Source organism: Neofelis nebulosa, chromosome 7 (genome assembly GCF_028018385.1).
Source record: "Neofelis nebulosa isolate mNeoNeb1 chromosome 7, mNeoNeb1.pri, whole genome shotgun sequence".
Lineage (NCBI taxonomy): Eukaryota > Metazoa > Chordata > Mammalia > Carnivora > Felidae > Neofelis > Neofelis nebulosa.
Genome location: NC_080788.1, coordinates 3,750,336 through 3,770,612, shown reverse-complemented (window position 1 = coordinate 3,770,612; position 20,277 = coordinate 3,750,336). Strand labels below are relative to the sequence as shown.

General features: G+C 46.3%; 1 protein-coding gene across 7 annotated transcripts in view; it reads left to right on the top strand.

The window, feature by feature from the left end:
• The window catches only part of SH3GL3 (SH3 domain containing GRB2 like 3, endophilin A3), a 132,358-nt gene that overhangs the window by 101,227 nt on the left and 10,854 nt on the right, over positions 1 to 20,277 (top strand). For all 7 annotated transcript variants that reach the window (XM_058736412.1, XM_058736410.1, XM_058736409.1 and 4 more), the window contains 2 exons: positions 3,865 to 3,968; positions 5,117 to 5,226. In XM_058736412.1, the coding sequence (XP_058592395.1) occupies positions 3,865 to 3,968; positions 5,117 to 5,226 (214 nt within the window). The remainder of the gene's footprint in view (positions 1 to 3,864; positions 3,969 to 5,116; positions 5,227 to 20,277) is intronic.

Genomic DNA, 20,277 nt, shown 5'->3' with positions numbered 1-20,277 from the left:
GGAGAGTCGCTTCGACCTACAGGTATCGGGCCCGACGTGAACAAGTGCAGGGAAGACACCCTTTGGAAATATGAAGTGGGGAATAGAAGTAGAAGAGGCTGTTATGTAGGCTCCCGCCGTCATTGGCTTGCTCAGACTTTCTCAGAAACTCTGAATAAAGCTCTCGCCCCATTGGAAAGGGCATCTGTTTGTGATAGACGCCTTCAGCTTCTCCGAGGAATCCAGAAAGAGTGGAGGTCTTTGAGACGACAGAGCAAGAAGTCACTTTGATGATAGCGATTCCTATCGAAGTTGGCCTCCCTTGGAAACGTGCCATTTCGGTCGTGAAAGGGGACGGCTTGTCACGTTCCAGAACAGGTGCCTTTCCCTCATTCAGGCATGCCAAGCACGCTGCAGACTCCAGAGATCTGGGGGCAGGGCATTACCTACTCATGCCCAGTATCTCTCCTCGTGCTGTGGCCCTCAGAACGTGCCTCTCGGCCCACCTACCTGGCTGCTGACCAGTCCTGGCAACTGACTTCTGAAGATTCTGAGGAGGACAGTTCACAGCCCTGCTTCCATACTCCACCCACCCCCCCAAGATAGAGAGCTGCCCTTATTACAGTCTGTAAGCCTTTGAGCCCTTCTTCCTTTGGGTTCAGCCCTAATCCTTTGCCCTTGGCCCACTGGCCAGCCAGTGGCTCAGAGCCCATTCAGGTTTCCACCACCCTGCCCCGCCCTGCCCGGGAACCCCTGTGTTCCCAGTGCGCAGTAGTATGGGGACGTCTACACTCTGCCTCCATCCCCACGGCTCAGAACCCCCAGCAGCCTCATTGGCTCATAACTGGCCACTGGTTTGCAGCTAAAGAGAGGGTTTTGAGGTAGAGTGCACCCCCGGGCGACACCCAGTCGATGCACGGCCTCTCGCCCCCGGGAAGAGAGCGAGGAACCACGGCGTGGGGTGGAGTCAGCCGTGAAGTCCCCAGGCTCAGCCACGCGGGCACGTTCCCCACGGAGTTGGGTTCCTGTAAGTCTCAAGGCAACGGCTCCCGTGCCCCGTGAACAGGGGACCCTGACCAGGGCTATTTCCATTGCTAGGTTTTGCTTCTTTTGAGAGGAGACTAAAGCAGCTCAGAAGTAGCAGTTTCCTCTTCCTCTTGTAACAAATCACCGCACATGTGTGCCTTCAAACAACACAGATCTATCGTCTTCCAGACGGGAGGTCAGAAGTCCTCACGTCACGATATTGGCAGGGCTGAGTTCTGCCTGGAGGGTGTAAGGGAAGCAGCCATGTCTTTGCCTTTTCCACCCGCCAGAGGCACCTGCTTCTCCTTCAAAGCCCACTGTGAGGCATCTTCACACCTCTTACTCTCTTCCTCTGATCACCTTCTGTGACCCTCCTGCCTTCTTCTTCTAGGACCCTGTGATGACACCGGGCCCACCCAGATAATCCAGCTAATCCCCTAGTTCAAGACCCTAGTTCAAGGCCATTTTCCTGTCCACCACAAGCTCTTCCTGGTTCTGTTCTGGTTCCCCTGGTCGCTCGTGTGGCCTCTTCCTCCCTCACTGTCAGCTTACTGGGAAGTCAGGTCGAGTTTCCTGCCCCAGGTGCCTCGCATGTGCCCCCATCTGGACGGCCAGGGCCGTTGACTCTGAGACGGGAGTCAGCTGTCTGGCGGTTCTCCCCTGTGTGTGTCGTGCGAACCCTTCCACGGGATGAGGTCACACCTTACTCGCAAGGTGGCGCCGGCAAAGGGGTGGCACCGGTCTCAGCGGAAGCGGAATGAAACCTCTTTTCTCATCCCAGTGACCTTCCCCGAGTCAACAGATGGAGTGGTGTGGCCCCTGGAAGAAACGCTCTGCCTTCTGGACAGGCCCTCGCAGGGCCTGGCTTTATCGCTGCCATGTTTCTGTCTGTCCTGGTGTTTGATTCCAGCTGGGGATGGGAGGCAGAGGCCACCCGCAAAACACCTTGCCGCTTATGGCCTGGAATCCTCCCTGTTCTGGCATAAAGGGGCAGATGGTCCCCTTGTGACAGCGCGTGGCTTCACTGTCAGCCTGAGACTTTGCAGCGGAGTCCCAGCTCTGCAGGGTTGTGTGCAGCAGGTGCCGTATTGCACTGCGGTCCCTCCCGGGTTCTGAGGGGCCTTGGGGTTCCCTTCCTTCCCGGAGTCAGCCAGAGAATGAATAGTTCCAAAGGCACCTCTAGATCGCCCAACCTCTTTTAGCCAGCCAGACAGGACAGCTGGTAGTCTTTCCGTCTGCACCTCCCTGCTCTCCACCACCCCCCCCCCCCCCCGCCGATATGTTTCGAGGAATATTCACTTAGCTCTTTCGCTGTTCCTTTGAAAATGAGAAACGTCAAACATATTTCAAAGTGGGGATTAAAATAGAAACTAACTTTACTGAAGACGGGGACGTGTGGCCCAGATCTGACCCAGATCGCAGCTCTCCCACCGTCGGGAGGACAGTTCCTTCTGCCGCGCGTTCTCCTGTGGTCGAGTTAGACCGAGGCACTGGACTTGTTTAAACGTCAAAGCCAAAGAGGTGAAACTTAAGAGATCCGTAGGATTTTGTAGGGGCCTGGCTGTCTTTGTTTTGTTTTTTGGGTTTGGGGAAATTTAAGGCCTGGCTTGTTGCTTTTCTAGTCACAGGGCGTGGTATGGTCAGCGTAATGCAGCCGGGTTTCCTTGTTCAGATGCTGATCACAGTGGGGCGCATGCGGAACGGATGGCTCAAGTGTGCATTTGAACCCATGTTTAAAATGCTGGGCGCGGGTAAGGAAAGAGAATGAATAGGCAGCTGAAGCATGGTCTGGAACAACAGATGGGAGCAGCTGGGGTCTTTGAAGGTGAATGAATCCATGGCTGGTTTTATGGGGTGAGTATGTAGGGGTGAATGAGCAGGGCAGACTTTGCCCCAGAGCTACTTAGGACATGGAGGTGACACATTAGGCTTTGGGGAATCTTTGGAAGAGGGGGATTGATTTCGGTGTGTGTCCTTCTCTGGAGTTCCTGGGACTCGTGCTGGGGTCCTCGTCACCTCAACCCAGAGGTCCTGCCTCTGAGGCTGGCCGACATCAGCCTAAGGGACCCTGCTTTTGCATAGCAGCTGCTCAGACACGTTGGGGAAGCAGGGAAGCTCCCAGGCCCCACAGGAGAACTCTCTTCCTCGATTCATGCTTCCCCAGGTCTTCTGGGCTTTCTTACGTGACTTCGTATTTTTGACATCCACTGTATTTTGGTCACTAACTTCATGAATGTCGTGATTCATGGGAACGAGAGATGCCAGAGGCTGTATGGTTCATTCCTTCTTGCTGTGTGTTTCAGGGCGATGATTTTGTGCTGATGGCAAAAAACAAAAACAAAAACAAAAACATCTAGGGAGCAGGCAAGCCTTTGCCCTGGTGCACACTCTGTCGCTGATTTCTCCTCTTACGTGAGAACAGTTTCATTTACTTAGCTTCTTGATTTGACTTAGCTAGAAAATGCCCGTAGAGACATTTCACTAAGAAAGCAGTTCATTTACTAAATGTTGGCCTCACTTGTAATTGGAAAAGCTTTATCTCTCTGTTTTCAGATCCATGAACATTAGAGCGCAAAAATCTCCTGGGAGTATCATCTAATTGGAAAAAACAAGCTTTTATCGAGTTAAATCAAATTTTAATCACAAATAAATTTGAACATGGTTTTCCAGAATCTATAGCTTTATACCGTGACCTGGGTGATTATTCTGCGGGGCTCCGAGATAAAAATGAAATGCAATGAAATGGACCGGAGCCGGGGAGGACACAGGGCTTCCCTGCAAAGCTGGCTCTCTGTTGCTGGTTTCCCTTCTCTCTGAACACTACATAGGCTTTGGGATGATTTTGCACTTTCGCTGCAGGTAGAACAAGTCAGCCAGTTGGCTGTGTTTATAGAGGCGGCTTTAGACTATCACAAACAGTCCACAGAGATTCTGCAGGAGCTACAGAGCAAGCTACAGATGCGGTGAGAACCTTTGCGTTCGTTACAAGCCCGGACCGCAGGGTTGGACCCCGTCAGAATCAATCCCTCTGTCTGTCCCTCCGTCTGCTCCTTCCCACCACACCATCCTGTTTTGAATTTTCTTTAGCTGGCTTCCACGCTTGGGTGTGGGATGGCACTGAGAGAATAGACTACGGGGCTCCGGCCAATGGGACAGAGCCGGGAAGAGCAGTCTGGCAGGCTTTCTCCCTTTTCGTGTTTCTAAAGCCCTTTTCTGTGACCTGTGTTCAGGGCACCCAGACACAGTTGCTCACCCTACAGAACCGTCCTGGCTTCATGGCTGATTTGGGAACTTAAGCTGGGGACGGCGATGGCTTATACCTCCCTGCCAATGTCTAGGGATGTGGAGAAGTGTGACACGATACTCAGAAAATATGTAAAAAGATGTGTTTTTACCTCACCAGTACAGATGTGAGGCCAAGTTCATACAACTGACTCTTAGAGGCGTTGAAAGAGTCCAAAATAACCTTCTAATGATCAAAGAAACACTGCTGTTTCTTTTAGCCTTTAATGATGCTGTGTTCTATACTTCTCTGAAAATTAATAGTATCATATGTCGTGTGCCCAGTGACCCTATTAATTAAAGTAATGGGTTAACAAATCTACCCTTTTTCTTGACCGGGTTTTGTAACAGAATATCGTTTTTGTATGAGATTATGATAATGGGAGAACTGGGAGGGATGTTTGCTTAAATCAGTGCCAGAATTCTAGAGGGAAGACACAAGGTGGGGCTGGTCTCTGAAGCCTCCAATTCGGTAGGCGGGGTGTGCGCGCAGCGCTCACGTGAGCGTGTTTGCATAATCCTCTCTATGAGCAGAAGGAGAGAAAAGGCAGCCAGTGCTGTGGAGTGTCCAGTGTAACCCTGGCGCCTGACTGATGCCTCAGAGACTCTTACGAGAGACACGCTCTTGCAGATACAAAGTTGAAAAACTCCACTGGGCACCTACACCTATCACTTTGAGCTACTCACGAATCAGTGCGTAAAAACCACCCCCGTCACGACTGCCACCCGTCGCCCAAGTCTGTAGGCTCCTCAAGGCAGAGCAACTGTATGTCTGGAGACTCGGGCTTCTCCCTCGGAAGTCTGACCGGTCTCAAAATGCATATTTCAGAATATCGGCCGCATCCAGCGTTCCCAGACGAGAGTATAAGCCCCGGCCCATAAAGAGGAGTCCTAGTGAACTCAATGGGGTGTCCACCACCTCGTCAGCGAGGACAACAGGTAAGATGACCATTGTGTGTTGCTAAGTGTGCTCTTCAAGGAGGTGCTGCCCGAAGCTTTTGCTTACTGCTTGTTGCTGTATTTGGTGTGACCCTGTATTTGACCCTGACTTTTTTTCTTTGGCTGTTGGGTGAATCCCCTTTCCCACCCCATTAGTGCCCCTTTTCCTGCTTCCTGGTTTTGGATACTTCTGTCAAGTTTCGAAAACCAGCACCAGGAAGAATTCCATCACTTACTGCCTTCTAATACGTTAAAACCTTGGCCGTGGAACCTTCGTGCTACATTGTCCTCTGTCTTTACATTTTTAACTCTTTCAAAATATTTCCCTAGTTTTTAGAAAAGTGTGAACATTTGTTGAGTTCCTGCTATAAGCTAGGCACTGTCTTAAGTGCTGCATCATTATTTTTTAATGAGACAAATGACACATATATATTCTTGGCTGAAAGGATCCAACAGAGAAAAACAACATTCGGGTGGTGTAAGTCATGCTGGAGGTCTTTTGGTCACACCCCCTCCATCCCTGTCCCTTCCCTAGATGTTGCTGCTGTTAACAATTTGGTATGAGCACTGTCCTGTTTATGTGCGCGTATACGCATACACCCGCACTATATACGCACAGTTTTAGATTATTTTCTGTTTCTCAAATACAAGATCTTACTAGATGTATTCTTCTGCATCTTGCTTTTGTAAATGCATCGCTATCTCTTGGAGTTATTTCCGTGTCATGCGCATAGTCTATCTCTGTCCCACAATTTTTTTTTTTTTATTTTTTTTTTTTTTAACGTTTATTTATTTTTGAGACAGAGAGAGACACAGCATGAACGGGGGAGGGGCAGAGAGAGAGGGAGACACAGAATCGGAAGCAGGCTCCAGGCTCTGAGCCATCAGCCCAGAGCCCGACGCGGGGCTCGAACCCACGGACCGCGAGATCGTGACCTGAGCTGAAGTCGGACGCTTAACCGACTGAGCCACCCAGGCGCCCCTGTCCCACAATTTTTTAATGGCTTCATAGTTTTCCGTCATATGTTACCATTTCCCTATTAGTGGACGCTAAAGTTGTTTCCAATTATTTGCTAAAAACAGTATACTTTCATCTGCCTCCATGTGCTCATGGCAAGTCTTTCTTGGAAGTGGAATCCTGAGTTAGAGAGAATGTAAATTAGAAGTGATAGTAGCTATTGCCAAATTACCTTTCAGAATGGGCACAGTGCTTTTGACGTAGTAATGCCTGTTGCCCCACACCCACATCATTCGACTTCCATTCTTGCCAAGCATTCATGGGTAAAAAATTGTATTCTATCTTCCTTGTCGTAAATAGGGAAGTTGAACATTTTCTTCCTTTCTATATTTTCGTTTGCCATTTGTATTTTCTCATGTCTGAATTGTCTGTTCGTGTAATTTATTTGTTTTTTCTTTTAGGTCATTTACTTTGTCTTATTATTCATAAGAATTCCTTACATATGGGGATATTGATAGCTTTTTTTCTGCAGTTTGTTGTTGTGTATGTGTGTGTGTGTTTTGTTTTTTGTGTTTTGTGTTTTGTGTTCTCGTTTTTTAGTTTTATTTAAGTGATCTCTGTGCCCAACCTGGGCCTCAAACTTACGACCCCAAGATCAAGAGTCACATGCTATTCCTACTGGGGCCAGGTGCCCCAGAGTTGTGTTTTTAGAGTTCTTTATATATTGTAAACACAAGTCCTTTGACAAATACGTGGTTTGAAAATATTTTCTTTCACTCTGTAGCCTTTTATTCTCTTAATAGGGTTTTTGATAGATTAAAAGTTTTTATCTCTGCAGCACATCTGCCTGTGGGAGCTACACGGTCTGGATTTTCTTCCAATGCTATCACTATCCTTTCAGATTTTTTTTTTTCAATTAAAAAATAAAAATGATGGGACTAATATGTGTATATAGTCCTAAAAAGAAAATGGTGCTACAAGGCCTTTAATGAAAAGCAGCTGTCTCCCTTCATGCCCTCTCCCCATCTTCATTTCCTGTTCTCGGAGGAAAGCACTTTCAGCTCTTTGTTGGCTATTTAGCTCCATTGTTCTAAATAATACGCTATTAGTTCTTGATTTTTTTGGTTTGGGATAATATCTGTGGTTTCCTGATACGGCAGATGAGCTCTTTGCTCCCTGTCCTCGGCCTCCCATACACTTCCCCGTCCCACTTCCTCCTTCCTCCTTCCAGGTTACTCATTATCACCATTTTCATTGTAGAACCATCACTTTGATCATGCAGAACTCTTACGGTGCCTCCCCTCTGTGCCTCGTTGTCGTGTTCAGTGTGGTGGCCTCTGCTGCTTGAGGGAGACACAGGCGGGCCCGTGACATTTCTGGCTGCTCTTGGGTGACTCACTTGAGTGTGTGAATGCAGGCACACGCAGCACTCAGAGTGCTGCCTCATGTGATAGTCACCGTGCCATCTGGATTTGAAGCTGGGCTTCCCCTTCTCAAGCTCTGGCCTGTTATAAGTGTGAAGATTGGTGTCAGGAAAGGGGTTGTAGTTGGCCTCTTCTGTCTTTTTCCGTCTACCACTTCTGTTCTTAAAGCTCCAGGGAGCATATTTCCAGCTCTCTTACAAGTCTTTTTAAATGTCTCTCTCCCTCGGGGTACCTGGTAGCTCAGTTGGTTGAGCATCCCAACTCTTGATTTTGGCTCAGGTCATGATCGTAAGGTCATGGGATTGAGCCCTGCGTTGGGCTCCACACTGAGCATGGAGCCTGCTTGGGATTCTCTCTCTCTCTCTCTCTCTCTCTCTCTCTCTCTCTCTCCCTCCCTCCCTCTCTCCTCTCTTTCTGTCTCCCTCCCTCCCTCCCCTTCCTCTGCCCTTTTCCCCTGCTCGCACTCTGTCTAAAAAAGAAAAAAATCTCTCTCCCATGACTTGTTGTGAAATAAGGAAAACATAAGACATCCCCCTCCTTCAAGCTCTCCAGAAATTTCTCTAAAAACCCTTTCTCATCTCCATCTCCTGACCCATCTATAGCATAGATGAGTTTGGGGTCAAGAGTTGTGAAAACTGGTTTCCCATCTCTTCTGGTTTGGTTTGTGTGTTTGCAAGTTCTATGTGGCGGTCTCATAGGCATCCATTTTTCTTTTTTAAATAGTTCTGGAGCCTTAGATACGACTTTGATTTTCATATCCTATAACAACCATTTATAATGTTACGAGCATAAAAATAATATTCACAGCAGTATCACATAGTGTTCTATCGTTACATTTCCATTGTCATTCATATTTCTGTTGTCTTGCTCTCTGGCCTCATCACAAGTCTTGAAGTAGGGCGGTGTTAATTCTCTAGCGTGGCTTCTCTTTCAAAGTGGTTGGGCTGTTCTAGTAGCATTTCCATGTGAATTTTATGCTTTTTCATTTTTACAAAACAAAGCATGCTCAGATTTTGAATTGGTTGAGGTTGAACCTGTACATCAATTTAGGGGGAATTGACAACTTAACAACATGGGCCTTTCCAGTCTTGAACACAGCCTATTTTATTTTCCACTTATTTAAGTTTTCTTAATTTCTCCAGCCATGTTTTACTATTTTCAGCAGATAGGTCTGGTCCATTTTTTTTTTTAATTTTGTTTTTTTGTTATTTTTTTATTTTTTTATTTTTTTCGTGGAATTTATTGTCAAATTGGTTTCCATACAACACCCAGTGCTCATCCCAAAAGGTGCCCTCCTCAATACCCATCACCCACCCTCCCCTCCCTCCCACCCCCCATCAACCCTCCGTTTGTTCTCAGTTTTTAACAGTCTCTTATGCTTTGGCTCTCTCCCACTCTAACCTCTTTTTTTTTTTTTCCTTTCCCCTCCCCCATGGGTTTCTGTTACGTTTCTCAGGATCCACGTAAGAGTGAAACCATATGGTATCTGTCTTTCTCTGTATGGCTTATTTTACTTAGCATCACACTCTCCAGTTCCATCCAGGTTGCTACAAAGGGCCATATTTCATTCTTTCTCATTGCCACGTAGTACTCCATTATGTATATAAACCACAATTTCTTTATCCATTCATCAGTTGATGGACATTTAGGCTCTTTCCATAATTTGGCTATTGTTGAGAGTGCTGCTGTAAACATTGGGGTACAAGTGCCCCTATGCATCAGTACTCCCATATCCCTTGGATAAATTCCTAGCAGTGCTATTGCTGGGTCATAGGGTAGGTCTATTTTTAATTTTCTGAGGAACCTCCACACTGCTTTCCAGAGTGGCTGCACCAATTTGCATTCCCACCAACAGTGCAAGAGGGTTCTCGTTTCTCCACATCCTCTCCAGCATCTATAGTCTCCTGATTTGTTCATTTTGGCCACTCTGACTGGCGTGAGGTGATATCTGAGTGTGGTTTTGATTTGTATTTCCCTGATGAGGAGCGACGTTGAACATCTTTTCATGTGCCTGTTGGCCATCCGGATGTCTTCTTTAGAGAAGTGTCTATTCATGTTTTCTGCCCATTTCTTCACTGGGTTATTTGTTTTTCGGGTGTGGAGTTTGGTGAGCTCTTTATAGATTTTGGATACTAGCCCTTTGTCCGATATGTCATTTGCAAATATCTTTTCCCATTCCGTTGGTTGCCTTTTAGTTTTGTTGATTGTTTCCTTTGCTGTGCAGAAGCTTTTTATCTTCATGAGGTCCCAGTAATTCACTTTTGCTTTTAATTCCCTTGCCTTTGGGGATGTGTCGAGTAAGAGATTGCTACGGCTGAGGTCAGAGAGGTCTTTTCCTGCTTTCTCCTCTAAGGTTTTGATGGTTTCCTGTCTCACATTCAGGTCCTTTATCCATTTTGAGTTTATTTTTGTGAATGGTGTGAGAAAGTGGTCTAGTTTCAACCTTCTGCATGTTGCTGTCCAGTTCTCCCAGCACCATTTGTTAAAGAGACTGTCTTTTTTCCATTGGATGTTCTTTCCTGCTTTGTCAAAGATGAGTTGGCCATACGTTTGTGGGTCTAGTTCTGGGGTTTCTATTCTTTTCCATTGGTCTATGTGTCTGGGTCCATTTTTAAATCAATCTCTCAATACTTCAAAAATTTCATATGATTTTAAATAGCATTTTAATAAAATTTCAGGTTTTAATTTCTTATTGCTAATGTATAGGTATACAGTTGGTTTTTGTGGATTGGTCTCGTTTCCTGCCATGTTGCTAAATTCACTTATTAGTTCCAGCAGCTTTTTTTGTAGATCCTGTAGTTTTTCTATAAAGATGATCATGTCATCCACAAATAAAGGCAATTTTACTGGATGTCAGGATGGCTTTTATTTGTTTTTCTTGCCTTTTTTGGACTTGCTAGAACCTCTGGTATCATGTTGACTAGGGTAGTTGGAGTGGACATGCTTGCCTTCTTCTTGATATGAGAGGAGTGGCATTTGGCATCTCATGATTAAGTATGATGTTAGCTGTAGATTTTTCATAGATGTCTTTTTTCAGATTGAATTCCCTTCCAGGCATAGTTTGCTGGGAGTTTTTATCAGGAATGAATTTTAGATTTTGTCAAATGCCTTTTTTGGCATCTGTGGAGATGATAATATGTTTTTATTTTAGTTTGTTAGCATGGTGAGTTCGGTTAAATTAATTAAAGCAGTCTTATATTCATGGGATAAGCCCTTTGTGAGAAAGGTTGTTTTCTTTTTTTAAAGTAAACTTAATTTTAGAATAGTTATGGGTTTACAGAAAAGTTGCAGAGACAGTACACAGCATTCCTATATACCCGTAACTGTTTCCCTTGATGTTTTTCTCCCCTTATTATTAACATCTTACTAGTTTGGTAATCCAGTGAGACTGTATTGATACATCATTAACTAAAGTCTGTACTTTATTCACATTTCCTTAGTTTTTACCTAATGTCCTTTTTCTGTTCCAGCATCTCCTCCAGGACACTGCATTGTATTTAGTCATCATGTCTGCTTAGACTCTTGACTGTGACAGTTTCTAAGACTGTCTTTGTGTTTAATGAGCTTGGCAGTTTGGGGGAGTAGTGTTCAGATATTCTGTAGAATGTTCCTCAGTTGAGATTTGTCTCGTTTTTTTTCAGGATGAGACCGGGGATTTGGATGTGGAGTCAGGGCCACACCACAGAGGCCAGGTGCCATTCTCGGGGTATATTCCATCAACACGAATTATTTATTACTATTGATGTTAATTGTAATCGATGCTGTCGTTGACCCCCTGGCCAGCCCAGTGTTTCTCAGCTTTCACTGTAAAGTTACTCTTTAAAATAAATGTTTCCCTGTGAAGAAGTTTTTTTAACCACAAATTAAATTTCCTTATAGATCTCAGGCTATTGAGGGCATCTGTTTCTTGTGGAGTGAGCTCTGGTAGTTTGTGTCTTTCAAGGTATCATCCATTTCATCTAAGTTGCCAGATTTATTGGCATAAAGTTGTTCATATATTCCCGTATTTTCCTTGTAAGCTCTGTAGAGTTTGTAGTGATCCCACTGCTCTCGTTTCTGATAGAAAATTTGTATCTTCTCTCTTTTTTTTCTCGATCAACCTGCCTACTGATGCCTCAGTTTTATTGCTGTTCTCAAAGAACCCGTTTTCTGTTGCATTGATTTCTCTCTTGTTTACTGTTTTCTAGCTCACTGAGTTCCACTTCGATCTTTGTTATTTCTTCTCTTTTGGATTTCATTTGCTCTTCTTCATGTAATTTCTTGAGGTAGAAGCTGAGGTCACTGCGTCCTTTCTTCCTTCCTAATCTGTGTATTTAGTGCTGGTCTTTCCCTCGAAGTACCACTGTTAGCGGTAACCCGTAGCTCTTGGCATGTTGTCTTCGTTTTCGTCCTCTTTGGAGTACTTCCTAGTTGCACGTCTGATATCGTCTTTAACCCGTGGTTTACTTCCCGACATTTGGAGGATTCTCCAGATACCTTTTCTGTTTTAGGTTTCTAATTGATTCCATTTTGGTCGATGACGTAGTCCGTGCGAACTGTACCCTTTAACATTTTTTGAGACTTGCTTTATGGCCCAGAATAGAGTCCATCCTGGTAAATGTTCTTGACTTGAAATGCACGTGGATTCTATTCATGTTGGGTAGAGTGTTCTACAGATGTCAATTAGGTCACGTTGCCTGATAGCGTAGTTCAAGTCTCCTGTGTCCTTATGGATATTTTGTCCATTCTTGTGTTCAGGTTCCACCTCCGGAAACTCTGCCTTCGGGCCGGTGACCACCCCCGAGGCCCTGCCCTAGACGTAGCTCTTCGGGCCACCTTCTTTCCTCCTCTTCTTGTCAAGCCTTTTTTTTTTTTTTTTTAATTTAAATTCAAGTTATTGATTGATTGAGCACGGCAGCACCGGTTTCAGGAGCAGAACCCAGAGATTCCTCGCTCCCATCCGACACCCAGTGCTCCTCCCAGCAAGCGCCCTCCTCAGCGCCCATCCCCCACCTAGCCCTTCCCCCACTCCCCTCCCCTCCAGCAACCCCCAGTCTGGTCTCTGTATTTAAGAGTCTCTTATGGTTTGCCTCCCTCTCTGTTTTTACCTTAGTTTTCCTTCCCTTTCCCTGTGTTTATCTGTTGTGTTTCTTAAATTCCACATAGGAGTGAGATCATATGATACTTGTTAAATCAAATTTCTCTGACTTATTGTACTTAGGATAATACACTCCAGTTCCATCCACGTTGTCGCAAACGGCCAGACTTCATTCTTTTGGATTGCCGAGTAATATTTACATTGTATACATTTACCACATCTTTATCCATTCATTTGTCGATGGACATCTGGGCTCTTTCCATACTTTGGCTATTGTCGATAGGGCTGCTATAAACATGGGGGTGCATGTGTCCCTTCGAAACAGCACACCTGTATCCCTTGGATAAATACCTAGTAGTGCAGTTGCTGGGTCGGAGGGTAGTTGTATTTTCAATTTTTTGAGGAACCTCCACACTGTTTTCCAGAGCGGCTGCCCCAGTCTGCATTCCCACCCACAGTGCGAGAGGGTTCCCGTTTCTCCGCATCCTCTCCAGCCTCTGTAGTCTCCTGATTTGTTCATTTTGGCCACTCTGACCTGTGTGAGGTGGTATCTGAGTGTGGTTTTGATTTGTAGTCCCCTGTTGATGAGTGATGTCGAGCATATTTTCACGTGTCTGTTAGCTCTCTGGGTGTCTTTGGAAAAGCATCTACTTATGTCTTCTGCCCATTTTTTCACTGGATTATTTGTTTTTTGGGTCTTGAGTTTGGTAAGTTCTAGCTAGATTCTGGATACTAACCCTTTATCGCACGTGTCGTTTGCAGATGTCTTCTCCCATTCCGCCGGTTGCCCTTTAGCCTTTCTTAACCTATGAAGGTTACCTTGAGGCTGTCTGAATCAACAGGGGACTGGGAGTGGGGAGGCAATACTTTTAACTTAATCCTTGCCGCAGAACTGGGCCCTTCGTTTGGTTTAGAGAAGTCTCAGAGTGATTTGGGATAACACCTTGCTCATCAAGCAGTTAGCTTTTCTAACGCACTGCAATCCAACCTCGGCTCTTTTCTCTCCTCCCTCTTACTTCTGCTTGCAAACTGGGCAGTTCTTGTTGTCTCTCTTACAGCAGTTTGTGGCAGCCCCATGGAGCGGCGAACACGCACTAGCGTTCTGTTTTATCCATCTTTTTTCTTTCGAGCTGCTGGCATGTGATATGCTCTCCAACTGGTCATAGGCCAAAGTGTCACCAAACACTTTGCCACGAGGCAAAGTTTGCGAGGTCGTGGCTTCACGCCTGTTATACCCGCTTCTTCCTCATCACCTCCTGCCCGCAGAGTCGGCGCCACAAGTCTCGTGGTGGCAAGACCCCACTTCTGGCACCGTGTTGTGTCAGTTAGATAGTAGTTGCTGTTGTGTGGACGCTCCAGGAAGCAGGTGTTCAAAAAAGGTAGAAATTAAGACTGGGAGCCCAGGCCAGGGATTCCCCTTGAGGAAGTGAGCCCCAGATGGCTCACGTCTCTTCCACTCCCAGTCTGGCAGTAGCGGAGCCTGATGGCCTCACTTGGCTGCAGAGGCTGAGTTGGGGGCCGGGGGGAGGGGGGGGTGTGGTGCGGGGAGAGTCACATCCTACCTGTATTGATATTCCTGGGGAAGAAGGGAAGAGTGGGTTTCGTGGTTAGCTCGTGGCTCGTACCACACTCACCGACCACACACTTGTTGTGGAAGAAGATATCTGTTCTGTCTCGCTGACCTCCCTGTAGGTCCCACATAATTCATTTCTGTGAGAGTGTGGTCCCGCGTCCGTGACCACGCTGCTTGTGGGAAGGCGTATTAAGGTAAGCGAGAGCTGGCAGATGTCTTCCGTCGGGGGCCGAGTGGTAAATACTTTAGGCTTCGTGGGCCGTACGGGCTCTGTTGTAACCACGTGACTTGGTTACAGTGGGAAGCGGCCGTAGACAGCATGGAAATGAATGGGCAAGGCTGTGTTCCATTAAAACATTATTTGGCCTGCAGGCTATCATTCGTCGACCCCTGGGGTGACTCACTGGGAAATCAATTTAGCGGTATCTATCAAAATTAATAAAAATGTTTAGGCATTCTCAGTGGCTTCATGCCCGGACATGTGTCCTAAGGAAATAATTTAAGCAACAGCATATTCCCCGTTCTGTTACACCACTGTCCAGAGAAATAAAAAGTTATCAGTGAAAATAACCTAATGGCCAGTGTTCATTTATATATATTTGTCTGTAATAGGGCAACGGTACATCAGAGGGGTTGTTATGCAGCTACTTAGACTTATTACTGTGGACGTTAGGTAGATGCATAAACCTGTTTATGGTCTGAAAATCGAGTGGAAAAGAGACGCAAACTTGTAAGTATCCTGTGATTGCAGTTCTGCAAATCGGTGTCTGTGAAGGCCAGGTTACGTGGTAGTAGGATCACGGACAACAGTTTCCTTTCTTTTCAAGATACTCTTTCAGTTGTGTTTTGATAAGAACGTTCAAATAAGAACATTTGGATAAGCCTCCGGGTGTGAAGAGAGGATCATGGGAACCATTAACGCGACTGCATCTGGCTCACGTGCTTCTCCTCCCCTTGGGCCACGGCAGCCCTGCACCCTCATTCGCTTGGGACAGTCCCGGTAAACTGTCCCAAGACAGTCCCATCCCCGTTGCTCTAGTTCAGTTCGTAATAACGCCCCGCTTTTACTCTCGGAAGTTGTCCCGTTTGGATGACAATATATTGTTTCCCTAGTGTTTGTGGCTTTGCTTTTCTGCTTCTGGTCCAGAAACACTAGATTCTGAATACGTATATTATCATAGGCCACTTCACAATTCCTGTTTGGAAAGAAGCGGGATATAAAAAACTAAAAACTTTGAAAGTGAGTCCGACCCCAGGCTGCCTGTCACCGCCCTCCCCGCCCCCTGCACCATATTGTGTCTGAGGGAAGCCCAGTTAGCAGGAGCCAGGGGCCAGCTCCCAGGATGCCATGCTCTCAATTGCTAGGAGAGAAAACCCAGCTCTCCTTTGGGAGGGGGTGTCCTTGCCTACTTGGAGGATGCTAACTGGACCTCTCAGACTGACAGTGTGAAAAGCACTGTACCCTGTGACAGTGAAGGTGGATTTTAACTAAAGCATCACTTAAGGCCATAAGGACGTAGCATTGGAGTGCCAGAAATATGCCAGGTATCATTATTTGATGCTTTATATACAGAACTCATTTCATGACTGTAACAATATTTCAAGGAAGTGGTAATAGTAGAAAATAAAAGGGTAACAAATAATAATATAACAACATAGCAGTTACACTTCCTGAGTACTTACTGTGGGTCAGGTACGGTACGAAATACTTCATACACATTTCTTAGATTGTTGTTATGCACATTTTGCAGATGCGTAAGTGGAGGCTCAGAGGGGTTAAGTGAGATTTTTCTCAAGGCCGCAGAGCCAGTAAGCAGTGCTGGGCACTTTCCCTCACAGATATTTCACTTTATATCATTAAGAAGGAATCCAGGGCAACGTTTAAAACGTCCAAGAGCATCGGGGATGATTTATTTCCAAGATTCTTGATCGCAGGGACGCTGCAGCCAGCAGGTGGTCGCACAGGGAGTTGGTCGTATGCATCTGACCTGGAAGAAGAAAACGCGGATAGGACAGCGAGTTCCCTGGCTTTCTCGGCCAGGCTGTGCATGTCAGTGCTTTCGTCCCCTCCTTCTTGGCCAGTAGCTAGGCCCCTGGGCAGATTAAGTTGTTAGAAGGGCAGTGGTCGGCCAGAGACCAGACCACAGATGTGCAAGAGATGGTCTCTGGAAGGCTCCGGGTCCAACCGCCGGATTCTCGGGTGCTGCAGGCTCCGAGTGCCACCGTTCGACGCGTGCCTGTGCCTTCCCAGGCTGCCTCTCCGAAATTGCCCCTGGCAGGAGCCTGGGCCCCGGACTCCAGCATCGGGCTTCGGTGATTTGTGGGTGGAATCTGCGAGTGTAAGGGGGTCCTGTACTGTTTATTTCTGGGGCACGGTTTCAAAAGAAAATGGCATTTTATAGCCTGTATCAATGGGAAATTACTTTCCATTAGGATTCTGGATGATTTGCACATAATGTTTATAAAGTGAAGGAAAAATGTCAAGCATTTCACTAACAATTTAAAGCGAAGCTCGCAGGACTCTGCCAGGAACGAATTCCAAGAACATTTTCTCCATCGTTTCTTTCTAAAGGAAAAGAGGGAGATGAAAAGGGTGCAGGTCGATTAGGCACAGTCCATCGCGGGACTGAGATGGAATCTTTGATAACATCATTTCTCGCTGCTTAAGAGGATGAATAGAATGAGCCAGGAATGGAGAAGGGGGAGGGGGATGGTGGTGGAAGTCACATGTTGAGATGATGAATTGCAGAGCCCCGCTGTCGCCCTGGCTTGGAGAAAGCACCGCCCGGCCGAGCCCGTGAGTGCAGGGTCACGACGCTTCACCGGCATGTGCTGCCCCTGGGTCCCCAAAGACACGAGGGGGCCAAGAAAAGTCTCCAGGCTGAAACGTGTGCCTGCGTTGTTGCCAGAAAACCCTGGGTTTTGCAGAAAATAGTGTAGGAGTTTGTAACCTGTGCTCAAGTATCTTCCTGGCTCATTTTTACCGGGCCCCACGTTGTCACTTAGTGCGTTACAAAGTATAGGGGTGCCTGGGTGGCTCCGTCGGTTGAGCGTCTGACTTCGGCTCAGGTCGTGATCTCGCGGTTCCCGAACTCGAGCCCCACGTCGGGCTCTGTGCTGACAGCTCGGAGCCTGGAGCCTGCTTTGGATTCTGTGTCTCCCTCTCTCTCTGCCCCTCCCCAACTTGTGCTCTCTCTCTCTCTCTCTCTCTCTCTCTCTCTCTTTCTCTCTCTCTAAAAAAAAAAAAAGCATTAACAAAAATTTAAGAACCCTCTAAGTTACAGTAATACTTGGCTGTCCTATCTGTTGGGTATACTTTCTTCAGTTTGTTGTTTTTTCTTCGAAGTTCTCTTTAACATAAAGGTAAGAACAGGGGTGCCTGGGTGGCTCAGTCGGTTTAGTGTCTGACTTTGGCTCAGGTCATGAGCTCGCAGTCCGTGAGTTCGAGCCCCCACGTCGGGCTCTGTGCTGACAGCTCGGCGCCTGGAGCCTGCTTCCGATTCTGTGTCTCCCTCTCTCTGCCCCTCCCCGGCTCATGCTCTGTCTCTCTCTCTGTCTCTCTTTCTCTCTCTCTCAAAAATAAGTAAAACATAAAAAAAAAAGACAAGGTATATTTTATGTTTTTTGTCAACTCAATTATGTGTGGAGGGTTCCCCCTCCCACTTGGGTTCTTAAAGAGGGTGCCGCTTTATATACTCACGATTTAGGGTTAATATGCTCCGGCCTGAGATGGGCTGAGATCAGTGAACAAGTGTGGGCTGCGAGTGTATGCCGTAGGCGTTTCAGAGCAAGGCAGAATAAATCTCTCAAAGGGCCTATGTGAAGACAGTGCAACTCCCTTCAGGTACAAAGGAGACTTTTATAAAGTTCTTGACACTTCTCAGAGGGGCTCGGAAATCCCGTCTCGAGTCTGAGTCGTTCCCCTTGTTGGGGCAGAATCTCCGGGATTACGTTAGAAAATAAACATTTCTTCCATAGTAAAGTGTGAGGCTTGAAACTCGAAGAAGACGAGCACTTTGCAAATAGAAATATATGCTTTTTTTTTTTTTAACCTAAATTTCCAAAGAGGAAATTAAAATGTCGCTTAACAGCGACAGTGGTGATTGCTTCGTGGGCAGGTTGGTTTTTACTTTTTCTTCTTTCCCTCCCACAATTTTCTTGTTTGTTGCCCTCCCCACGCATCCGTTTCTGTATATTATCAGCAGTGGGTCAGTCAGTGCTATTGACAGGAGAGAAATAAACAAGGAAGTGCAGGACTCCTGTGTTGTAGCTCAGATCCATGAGCTGTGTGACTTTGGGTGAGTTTCTTAACATCTCTGGGCTGATTTGACCTTGTTCCTAAGTAAAATGATCGGCTATAACACCTTCCAAGTTTCTTTCCCAGCTCACTCTGTGGCTGTAGTAATTATCTTTTATGAGCACCTAACATTCTTAAAAACTTGAGAAGTGTACAGACTGAACATTTTGTATGTTCTGTGTTTAAAAAATATTTCTTTAACAAGATGAAATTGAACCATGATTCTTATTGTTGATCAGCAGCCATTGATTCAAGAAAGGAGAAAAGCCCTTCTCTTGTTTTTCCTCCGAAGGAAGCTTTAGAGGGAAAGGCTCTCTCCCTGCAGGGAATGGTTTCCTGTAATTCTTCGAAAAAGTCTATGAAAAAGAGGTTTCAAAAAGCTGTAAGATGTAACTTGTAACTTAGTTGTGGCAAGTTCAATACTACTTGGCTGAGATGGTGATATGATTCTATTATCTCAAATGCTGCATATTTAAAAATGTCGATATTTTGCAAGGTGTTTAAGCTAAATTTTAAAATGTCATTATCTAAATATTAATATAGGTACTTATAAATATTTTTATTTTTATTTTTTTTTTTATTTTATTTTATTTTTTTTAATGTTTATTTATTTTTGAGACAGAGAGAGACAGAGCATGAATGGGGGAGGGGCAGAGAGAGAGGGAGACACAGGATCAGAAGCAGGCTCCAGGCTCCGAGCCGTCAGCCCAGAGCCCGACGTGGGGCTCGAACTCACGAACCGTGAGATCGTGACCTGAGCTGAAGTCGGACACTCAACCGACTGAGCCACCCAGGCGCCCCTATAAATATTTTTAAATATTTATTTTGAGAGAGAGGTGGTGAGCAAGCTGGGGAGGGACAGAGAGAGGCAGAGAGAGAGAGAGAGAGAGAGAGAGAGAGAGAGAATCCCAAGCAGGCTCTGTGCTGTGAGCACAGAGCCCGACGTGGGGCTTGATCCCATGAACCACGAGATCGTGACCTCATGACCTGAGCCGAAATCAAGAGTCAGACACCCAACTGAGCTATCTGGGCACCCTGGTACTTACATTAAAAAAAAAAAAAGTGTAGAAGTGGATTGTGTCCCGGGTGACACATAGGGCACCCGTATAGCACAAATCCAGGGGACAGTACCTCGGAGTCCTGTCTGACGCCCCCTGGAATTATCCAGTGGGTGTGGCCCCAGGTGCAAATTCTAATGCCAGATTATGAGGATGAGAGACTCAGGGAAAGCCTAAGAAAACAGTGCCAGGGCGGTGATAAGTGGCTGACACTGGACCTCCAGGACAGGTGCACAAAGGGGGGAGACGAGTCTAGTCACGGGGACGCCAGTGGGCAGTAGCCACTGCTTGTTGCCCGGGGCTGTGGGCCCAGAATTTCTTCAAGAGAAGCCAGAAATCATCTATTTACGAGCAATCTCCTGATTTTTTTTCTTAAAATTTTTTTTTAACATTTATTTATTTTTGAGACAGAGAGAGAGCATGAATAGGGGAGGGTCAGAGGAAGAGGGAGACATAGAGTCTGAAACAGGCTCCAGGCTCTGAGCTGTCAGCACAGAGCCCGACGCGGGGCTCGACGCGGGGCTCGAACTCACGGGCTGCGAGATCGTGACCTGAGCCGAAGTCGGATGCTCAACCGACTGAGCCACCCAGGCGCCCCAATCAATCTCCTGATTTTTAAGTGTTGGCATCTAATCCGCACTATACAAAGCGAGGAGCAGAGCAC